The sequence below is a fragment of the Echinops telfairi genome, unplaced genomic scaffold (genome assembly GCF_000313985.2).
Source record: "Echinops telfairi isolate 266 unplaced genomic scaffold, ASM31398v2 ScPeMD7_12;HRSCAF=54, whole genome shotgun sequence".
NCBI classification, from domain to species: Eukaryota; Metazoa; Chordata; class Mammalia; order Afrosoricida; family Tenrecidae; genus Echinops; species Echinops telfairi.
In genome coordinates, this window is record NW_022103909.1 from 4,725,465 (window position 1) to 4,735,834 (window position 10,370).

At 59.3% G+C, this 10,370-nt stretch overlaps 1 protein-coding gene across 1 annotated transcript; it reads right to left on the bottom strand.

The window, feature by feature from the left end:
- Nucleotides 1-640: 640 nt before the first annotated feature.
- CACNB3 (calcium voltage-gated channel auxiliary subunit beta 3) lies at nucleotides 641-10,364 on the bottom strand. The gene is given in 14 exon segments (XM_004711419.4): nucleotides 641-2,029; nucleotides 2,642-2,791; nucleotides 2,950-3,045; nucleotides 3,271-3,422; nucleotides 3,697-3,806; nucleotides 3,906-3,964; nucleotides 4,111-4,161; nucleotides 4,163-4,192; nucleotides 4,339-4,358; nucleotides 4,571-4,635; nucleotides 5,187-5,302; nucleotides 5,961-6,083; nucleotides 6,260-6,382; nucleotides 10,238-10,364. Coding segments are annotated over 14 exon segments (1,452 nt in total). The 5' UTR covers nucleotides 10,283-10,364; the 3' UTR covers nucleotides 641-1,717.
- Between the last annotated feature and the right edge of the window lie 6 nt (nucleotides 10,365-10,370).

Consider the following 10,370-nt stretch of genomic DNA (forward strand, 5'->3'; position numbering starts at 1 on the left):
TCCCCGGCACCAGAGAAGACAGGAGGGGCCGAGCAGCAGCACCGGGTACAGTGGCTGAACTTGGGAAATGGAGGCCATGGCCCACAGGGAGAGGGAAAAGCCACGGGCAGCAGGACCCCAATGTCTCTCAGTATGCGGCTGGTGCCATGACACACTCTAGGTGACTGCCCAGGGTGAGGAAGGCGGTGTTGAGGAAGCCTTAGCGGGGGAGGTGCAGCTGAGACTTCTCCCTCGAGCTGTGTGCCTTTTCTTGTCTACGGCTTGTGGGAAGGAAGGACACAGCGCCAGACCTGACTGAGTCAGGCTGTGGTGAGCCCTGCAGGGTCTGGGCCCTTCCACTGATGCCCCATAACTACAAGTTCAAGTTGGTACTTCTAGGACTTTCGTGGCCGGAGGCAGGGACAAGGTAAAGCAGTGACTCAGCCTCTTCCTCCTCTCCTCCCAGGACTAGTTCCATCTGTGCTGCTGACTGTCTGCCCTCGGGCACCAGGGGGGAGCGGGCTCTCCCCGTTCTGCCATTTTCTCTTCCCTCTTCAATGAGTCCTTTGTGCATCCACCTTGGCCTTGCCCTCGTCCACACTCGGCAGCCAGGAAGCAGGGGACCCAGCCCCAGAGCCCGCAGACACAACAGAAGCCCAAGGACTGTGCATGGTGTTTATTATGCTGACAGTGTGCTGGGGCAGGGTCTTATGGAACATGCTCTGTAGGTCAGACTAGAGCAGTGGGCAAGGGTAGCCGGGGAGACGGGCCTCTGGGGCTGTCCCCGGTGTCTTACCTCTCCCCATCTAACCCTAACTTAACAAGCAGCAGCTATGAATGGGAATAAAGTTGGGGCTTGGATTCCTGGGGCACATGAGGGGTGAAAACAGGAATGACTGGATGCCAGGGCAAAAGAAAGGGGGTGAGCAGGCCTCTGAAGTTGTTCCACACATTCCGTGCTATACACGCCCTCCCCCCACAAGCCCTCAGTCCAGGTGGCCGCCTGCCTTCAGCCCAGTGTGGCTTGACCCATGCTCCTAGTCCCTGGTCCTGTCAGATGTTAAAAGAAGTTCTGCGCAGGGCGAGGAGTGCCCGCCCTCCCAGAGCTGCAGCCACTGGCTGCTCTGGCCCCAGTCTCAGCTGCCTGCTGGCCCCAGTCTCAGCTGCACTGGGATACCCCACCCCAGCTAACGGACTGGAGTGCCACCCCGAAGGGCTTTGATTGTCTTGTTTCGAATGTGTGGCAGTGAGGTGAACGGAGGCCTGTGGGCCCCAAAGTACAATCTCCAAGCCCCTGACTGTTGCAACCTGTGCCCGCCTGCTCAAGGTCTTACTGCTGCTGTGCGCCATTAATCACACCTCCACCCTCTTGTCAGTTTGAGGGGCATCCCTTCCCTGAGTGGGGGGAAGGCCCCTGCTAAGGGGATCCTGGCCTGAGGGCACTGCCCAGATAGGCAGCTTCTTGTGCAGGGGAGGAAGGTGCCAGGGGTGCAGAACACACAGCTAGTACCTGGAATGGGCGCCTAGAGGGGGGTCACTGCCCAGGAGGTGAGGGGGAGTCCCTCTTGCTCCTAGGACCTGGGGACCACAGGCAGCCCTGCAGCTGGGGCTGGGCAGGGGGTGTTGGGGGCTGAGCCTAGAGCCAGCCTCATGCCAGTCTAACTCCAACCTGCCTGCTGAGAGTAGGCACTCCAGTCAGCTGGGCCTGGGCCTGCTTGGGCAGGGCGGCAGGTGGCTGTCAGTAGCTATCCTTGGGCCAGGGCCGGTTGCGCTGCCAGTTCCGGTCATTGTGGTTGTGCTCCGAGTCCTGGGCCAGGAGCCGGTCCTGGGGGTCGTGCCCGTTAGCGCTGGGCAGCCCCGAGGTGTGTTGGCGGTGAGGCTGGTACAGGTCCTGGTAGGCATCTGCGTAGTCCTCCAGGTGGCGGGAGCTGCGCTGTGAAGACCCCGTCCAGGCTTGGCGAGAGCTCTCGCTGGCCTCATCTGAGGGCATCAGGCTGTCCCGCTCCAGTGGGGAGTGTTCCTCGCCATGCTCCCCTAGCAGCTGCTGGTTCTGGGGGTGACACAGGCAGCCCTCAGTGAGGCAGTACAGACTATGCCAGGGCTGGGGGGAACAGGGACCTCCCTCTCCGCTCTGCAGGGGTTTGTCCCCCTGGGAAATACTGGAAATAGCACAAGGAAGGAGATGCACGCTAGGGCAGTCTTCCTCTGCAGAGCTGGGCAACTGGGTTCAGTGCTGGGCTGCAAACCACAAAGCCCGGGGTCCCAACCCGTCAGCTGCTCTGTGGGCAGACCACCTGGCGGTTTGGTCCCTGGGAAGCCCTCTGGGGAAGGTCTATACTCCCTCTCCGGATCACTGTGCTCAGAGATCTAGGCTCGGCCTTCCAGACAGCTCAGGAGTGGGGCTTGGAGCCTGAGTCTCTTGAGCCTTAGAAATCGCATCTCTGATGACGCATCTCGCTGACTTAATTCCCCATCTCACCAGAAAGTTCTTCAGCTGTCTGAGCCAGCTCCGTCTCCAGCAGAGTTAAGAGCGCTACAGGCCTTTTAATTGGAGGCCGAGGGCACTCGTGGGCTTTGGGCTGAGCATGGCTGAGCTGAGGGGGAGGGCAGTGCTTTGGCTGGCTGAGTTTGAAGATCTGAACCCACTTCAGGAAACGGATACCTGAAGTCCGGGGATGGCACTGGGAGGGCCCAAAAAACCGGGACTGGGGGCTGGGTGGTGGGTGGCCCGCCAGTAAACCTCCAGGTATTCAGCCAGGTGCTCGCAGGCATCCTCCAGCTGGTTCTCATCCAGAATCACATCGAAGGACTCCTGGGGCAAAGGCAATGTCCAGCTCTTCTCAGCGGCAGCCCCTTACCGACTGCTACTGCCTTCCCTTCCGCCGCTGCCCCCCTCACCCCCCCCCCCATCCAGTCCTAGCCCTGGAAAAGCAAGGGAGGGCACAGCAGGAGCTACTTGCAGGCACTCACGGGTGGACACTGGACCAGCTTATCATATGCCATCATCTGTACAGTCAGGTGCTTCATCTGTGACTTCCCCCGGGAGCGGATGAGACGCTGCAGCACCTGAGGGAAAGAAAGGGCAGAGCCGAGCCTGGCATCTCCTGGGCTGAGCCGGACCGGGCCTGGGAAGGGCCGGTATGCCTTCCCCACTAGTGACCCGGCCTTAGCAGCACGTGAGGATGGATGACTGTGGCGTCAAGAGGCCGTGGGGAAAGGGAACTCCTGGTGCAGAGACCAAGCACCGTGGTACCCTCAGGAGGGGCAGCCCAGTCGCCCCTGCCAACCTACCTTTGGTGAGGATACTTTGACAAACACGATGATGGGGGCCAAGGAGGTCTTGGCCAGCTGTGCTGGGTGGTTGATGGTGTCGGCATCCAGGACCACCAGCTGCAGGGATTTGGCCAGCTCAAAGATGCGCTCGATCTCACTCTGGACCTCAGCTGTGGAGGGAGCGCGCAGGCGTGACCACCTGTGGCTCCACCCACTTCGTACTCCCACAGCTGCTGGGGCGCCCAGAAGACCGCTGGGGAGGGAAGGGCTCAGAAGGCGGAGGAGAGGAGCAGGAAACGGCTGAGATCGGTCCTTACTCATCTACTGAGGCAGGTAGAGGATTTGCAAGGCAGAAAGGTGAGGAAATGGGGAAGAGAGAAGGAGGTGGCAGCTCCTCACTGAGGCCTGCCTGGGCAGAGTGGCAGGGAGCCCGGGGCGTCTCACCAATGCTGGAGCGGGCTGAGGACCGTTCTATGATGGTCCTCTTGCCAGGGTTGTTGAGCACAGAGCGCTTGGCCAGCGAGAGGTCAGCCGTGACCCGGGTGATGGAGATCCTGGGGTGAGGGAGGGGAGCCACGGCTCACCTCCAAACCTAAAGCCCTAGGCCCTTCCCAACTTTCCCTTCAGCAAAGTCCCAAGGTCAGGCAGCCTACCTGCCGTCAAATCTATGTTTGAGGAAGTCAAAGAGAGCCTTCTGCATCATATCTGTGACCTGGAGGTAGGGGGTGGGGAGCTGACTAAGCCTCAGCTACTGCGGAGAGCAGCAGCAGCCCCCAGGCATGACCCACAGCACGCACGCACGCACCCTCCCCCCACCCCCAGTCCTGGATGGAGGCCTCCTCGTGGCAAGGGCCTCACCTCATAGCCTTTCAGAGAGGGCCCCACCAGCACCACCGGCCTCATGGAGGGGCACCACGTCATACGGGGGCACATGCTCTGCCTGCAGAGCAGGCACAGGGTCAGGCAAAACCATGGCCAGGTGCCTGCCCTATGCCCACGTGATATCCTGGCACTCCCTCCCTTCTGAATCCTTTTGTCCCTCCGACCATGGTGTCCCCCCAGCCCAGGGCCCTTCTCATGACTCACCTGCTTTTGCTTCTGCTTGGCTTTTGGGAAAAGGAGATAAAAGATTCAAGTTGGTGAAGGGGAAAGGCCATGGGGAATGGCGTTGCCCCAGCTCGCTGGCTTCCCCACCAGCCCCTTCCCACAGAGTCAACCTGGGTTGGTGGGGGTGGGTGGGTAGGTGGAGGCTGACTCCCTCCTTTGTGTCTTAATTACCCACCTATCCAAGAGGGCGGTGTAGGGGGGGGGAGGCTACCTAGAGATGGAGGAGGGGAGCGTCGGTTGCCGATGTCACTCAGGCTGGAGGGGTTCCCGGATCTCCTGCGAGCAGAAAAGGCCAGAGAGAGGGTGTGTGGGTGGCACTGTCTGAATGAGGGGGCTTCAAAAGCTCCGTGGAAACATGGATTTGAAAGAGAATGGAGTTTTCCCACAAATTCTTTGAAGCCCTCTCCCCTGGGTGTCCACACATTGTCTAACAGCTGGGTAAGTTTCCACCACAGACTATTTAGTGAGGGAGTGAATGTGGGATGTGTTTGTATTTGTGTGAGTGTGCCTATTTGTTGTGTAGATGTGCCATCATGAAGAGCTGAGTATAGATAGGTATTTTGTGCAGGATGTGCACCAGGGGTGGTGTGCACACAAGGGTAGGCGCGGTGTGCACACACATGTAGGCGCACGCTACAGTGGTGTGCACACACATGTAGGCATGCACTAGGGGTGGGGTACACACATGTAGGTGTGCACCAGGGGTGGTGTGCACACAGGGGTAGTGTCCAACCAGGGTGATGTACACACAAGGGTAAGTGTGCACCAGGGGTGGTGTGCCCTCATCTGGGGGCGGGGTGCGTGTTGAGTCACAGCCCCGCTCTCACCTGGCCTTCTGCTCCTGTTTGAGCCGGATGCTCTCCAGGCGCTGGGGGCTGGGGATGAAGGCGATGTCCCCACCCTCTTTCACTAGCCTCCCGATCCACCAGTCATTGCTGTATTTCTAGGGGTGGGGAGGAGCAGGAAGACGGTGAAAGGCGGCCATGCAGACCTAAGTCCTAGATCTTGGAGGCAAAGGAGCCACGGAGGCAGTGGGTGAGCTGGTGCCGATGGCCTGAGGAGGCAGCTCAAGGGGAGCTGGGCAGGAGAAGGTGCCAGCAGCAGAGCAGCTGGATGTGACAGACCAAGATTGCAGGGTGAGCCCGTAGAGTTGTCCCATAGGGTCCCACTATGTCCCTCAATGCCATTCCGACTCAGTGACCCTACAGCACAGGAGGTAGAACTGCCCTGTGGGCTTCTGAGACGGTTCACTCTTTATGGAATAGAAAGCCTGTCTTTCTCCCACAGAGCAGCCGGTGGTTTCAAACTGCCGACGCTGGTTCACAGCCCATTACGTAAGTAACCCACTACACCGCCAGGGCTCCCCATGCGACCGACCTACGAGGCAGCTAATCTAACCATTCCCTTTACAGCCGAGGAGGCTGAGACCCACCACGTCTACCCAGGCTCAGAGAGGAGGGCTGTGTGCTAAGGATAAGTCGTAGTGTTTATAGAGGAAGGCCCAAAGACCTGAGCAGCTCTGGGGTTGGGGGCAGGAGCAGTCAGGGAAATGGAGTGGCGGATGCTGCTTTGAGGGGAGGAGAGGGCAGGGTACCGATCACCTCTTTAATGTGCAGGAAATCTTTGGCTTCAAAGTTGACCCCAGAGCCCTGGACTGGGCACTCCTCATCCAGGACGCCACAGTAGCTGACATTGGTCCTCACTGCAAATGCCACGGGCTTGTGCTGGAGAACATGGGTGGGAGGTGGGAGGGGTGCGGTTGGGGGGGGCCTCAGACCGCTCCCCTCAGCACCTGAGGGCCAGAGCCTCTGTCTACCACCCACACTGCCCAGTGACCTTGCTGCCCGCAGCATGGGACCATTCACAGCTTTCCACCCTGTCTTGCCCCGGAAGGTGGTACCTTGGCCCTTTCCAGCTGCTGCTGGGCCTGGCTCTCCACTTCGCGCCGGGCACTCTCCCGGTCCTCCTCCAGGGAGACGTCTGAGTCCAGTGAGGGGCGGCTAGTATAGGAGTCGGCTGAACCCTGGGATAGACGGCAGAGAGGCTGTGCCCCTGGGCTCAGGAGAGAAGGGTGCTGTGGAGAGGTGTAGCACCCCCCTTCTCCTACTCCATGCCACCACTCACGCCTGAGCTGTCCTCTCCACAGAGATGGTAGGGCCCTGGGCCTCTCTTCCTATCAACTCCACTGTATGTGCTAAAATGCGCACCCTTTCCCCACGCCTATTCATGCTGGGGCTTTGAAGAGAGTCTGCCACATTTCCCTCCTTCCTCTCTTTGCTCCCCTAGCCCAGTCTTCCCAGGCCCTGGAGTAGGGAGCTGTCCTGAAGCTGCAGATGATTCTGAATCCAGGGGACCTGGCCCCCCTGTTCACCCCAGCCTGCACAGCAGCCTGGACACGATCCCTTTCCAACACCTGGCAGGGGTATAGCCGGTCGAGAGATGGTGGTCGGCATGGCACAGGCCCCGAGAGTCTGGGCAGAGCCACCCATCTTCGCGAGTCTCCACCATTTCAGGGTGAAGAGGTGGGCACAGAGCTGCCAACTTCGAGAAGTGACCTCTTGTTTCTTCTCCCCACGCCCACCTCCTTTCCTCCCACACCTGCTGGGGCAGCCAGCCAGCTGTGGGCAGCCAACAAGGCTGAGAAGACAACACAAAACAATATCCCTAGCCACGCCTCCTAGCTGGCCGACATCTCCCCATGCCCTGGGGATCTCTGGTCCTGGAGGGAGGCCAGGTTGGTACCAGGCAACCTAGCTGAGGAACAGGACCCTGGAGACTCGGGGAAGGGGTCTTTGATAACCTGAGAAGGCCAGTCTCTTGAGTCTGGCCCATAGGAAGGGTCTGTGGAGGAGCGGGGCCCGTTTGGAGAGTTCCCCTTTAAGGTCGAGAGTGAATAGCTGGACAGAGCGTCAAAGGAGTTCACCCCTGGGACAAGAGGCCAGAAGCCAGGATGTCGGGTTTCCCCCTCAGCCTACCGAGAGAATGTGCATAGAGGAAGGGGCTTTAGACCACCCTCCCTCGCAGACTGCAGAATGTGCCCGCAAGCCAGGCAACCGAAGCCAAGCTCAGTGGGGAGCAGGATCACACTCGTGCCAAGCACCGTGGCCCTGCTGGGATGGCATGGGCTTGGTGCCTTGAGTGTGAGCTGTCGACTGTCTGTGGTCAACCAGAGGCTTGAAGAAGACAACATGAAGGGCCAAGTCTCAGCGAACAGATGAACAGACTCCGCCAAGGGAGGGAGGAAGGGAGGGCAGGTCACTGCTCGCCCCATGGAGGAACTCATGCCGTGCATGTGGGAGACCAGGGTTCGGTTTCCGGCCAACGCACTTCATGCACAGCCGCCCCCCCACCTGTCAGTAGAGGCTCATGTGTTGCTAAGACGAACAGGTTTCAGCAGGGTGTCTAGACTAACACAACACAGGAAGAAAGGCCTGGCGATCTACTTCCAAACAGCTGCCAGTGAAGACCCGATGGATCACATGTGTTCTGACCCTGCACCGATCACAGCGACGGTTGACTGGGTAGCGAGTCCCTCTCTTGTACAGGGATCACCATGACTGTGAGCCAGTGTAACAGGAGCTAACTACTGTTGGCTTGTCCTTCTCCCTCTCTGCTGAGACCAAGAGGGCGGGCTTGGTAGTAGAAGGAGAGAGGCCGTGCTCCAGGAAGGACCTTCACCCTGTAAGGAGGGCGAGGGGGCACTTTTCCAGGGGTCTTAGGGCACAGGAGGCACGTCTGCAGGGCATGGCTTGTGAAGAGGTGTGAGGAAAGGTAGAATGGCCACTCCATTTAATAAGGGCACTTCAGATAGCACCTGGATGCCCAGTTCGGGCTGGGAGAGGGCTCTAACCTTACAGAGCAGTCCTCCAGGTTCTTAGCCTGATCATCCACTGCCATTGAGTTGAGGCTGACTCATATTGACCCTATAAGACAGGGTAGACCTGCCCCTGTGGTGGCCAAGACGGGAACTGTGTACAGGAGTACAAAGCTCCGTCTTTCTCCCACGGAGTGACTGGAGGTTTTGAACTGCCGACCTTGCTAACTGTAGATCGCAGGCTAGCTCTTAACCAGTACGCCACCTGTCTCAATATCCCTGGCTGGGACAATGGGTTACTCTGTTGTGCTCTCTCCCTTCCTCCCAAGCCCTCAGGGCTCACCCAGCTCTGAAGTGCTAGCCTCTCTTGGGGAGGCCAGGGCTGTCCTGCCAAGCACACTCTAGGGTCTTGTCTCCCCCACTCCCTACCAGGCCAAACCAGCCACTGAGGCGCATCACTTTAGAGCTGCTAGGAGTTGGCACAGTGCCCTGGTGGTGCCCCCCTTGCCTGGTGAGTGTGTGGGCAGGCTGCAGCTCCACTCTTGCCTGGCACGGGGAAGGAGAGGAGGGAGATGAGCCGGTGGATTTATTTAGAGCCTGATCTCCCTCCTACTGCTTCAGAGGGGGCCTCCGGGAGAGCAAGGAGGCAAGCAAGAGAAAGGAAGTGGGGGAGGGTAATCCAGGAACTGGAGAGAGGTGGGGAGGAAGCAAAGGGGCACATCCATATGCACGTGGCAGCCTTCACCTTACAGCAGTCCCTGCCTTCTCACCGGGGATGGGAAGAACCTCCAGGGACCTCCCTGAGGAGTCCTTTCTCAAGCTCGCCTTGCCATCTTGGCACCCTGGGCCATGCCAGCTGTCCCTTCAACTGTTACAGAAGAGGCAACCACCAGCGCCTTGAAAATTACCTACTCAGAGAGAGCTGCTGCGAGGTTATTAGCTCCAGCAGCTTGATGGGAAATTGAGCCGAGCAAGAGCCCAGTCCCAGAAAAGCCCGGGAGGGAGCAGGCTCGCCTCTGAGCCTTTAGCACTCCTCTGTCCTGGCCCTGGCAGAAAGAGAGGGGCAAGGGCTTGACCCCTTTTCAGACTGCAGATGGCTGACAACTGTATAGCTCTAACCTGCACACCCGCCAGGGGCCTCCTCCAAGTCATCTAATGGTTCTCTTCCAAGAAGGCTCTCTTTCAGGGGGTGTTGAAGGAAGGCTGGCAGTTCCAGGGGGGCTGAGCAGCTTCTCCCCATCCTTCCAGGCACTCTCCCTGTTCTCTGAGCTCCGGGAATCACTGCCTAATGAGCTGATTTGTCTCAGTGGGCCAGGAGATAAAAGCAAAGAGGAGAATTAAATATTTATCAGTTGCCTGGTTTCTCTGAGCAGAGAGCTTCCTCTCCATCCTCTGGCCTCACCTCGAGGACTCCGTGCTGAGCAGGATCTCAGGGTGCCTGCTGCTCTGAGGACATCTCAGCAGGAGGTGGGGGAATGGATGGGCTCAGGCAGCTGGCCCACCCATGTGCTGGGTACTCCGGTTTTAGCTGGGGTCAGAGGATAGGCCCAGGGATAGAAGGTGGAAGAGGATGAAGGAGGCCCTGGAGTTCTGTGATGTCTCTTGAAGAGGCTGGGACTCAGCTGGCCAATGCTCTCTCCCAGGCTCCCTCAATTGCTGTTGACTTGAAGCAGAGGTCGCTGGGACCCCCCAGCTTCTCTGGAAATCATCCGTTCAGAACTCCTGACATGGTTTCTTGCTCCCTCTAAAGCCTCTATGCCCCTAGCCTCTACCTACCCACCCCTTTCTACCTCCACTGCCCTGGGCTTTGGAGCCACCTGCCCGAGCCTTTCCTTCCCCACTGCCCTCTCCTGGCATAGACCTGGAGCCCCTAGGTGATATGATCAATGAGGTACTGGCGCCCTTGGCATCTCCCCACTTTCCTAGAGCGCTCCCCACCCCATGCATCCTGCCCCGACACTGGGGTGTCTTTTCCCAAGTCCTGAACTGGGGGAAGGCTCCAAAGGAGAGGCAGTGTCATCCCAACTGCCCCACTCCCATCCCCCACCACCCGTGGGCACTCACCGCCTCCGAGTCCTCAAACCCGGGCACGTAGGAGTCGTCATACATGGGGGAGTCCGGGTGTGGAGTGGGGGTGAGGGGGAAGCGAGCGGCGCCTGGGGCGGGAGCGACCCGGAGGCAGGGGCCACGGCCACGG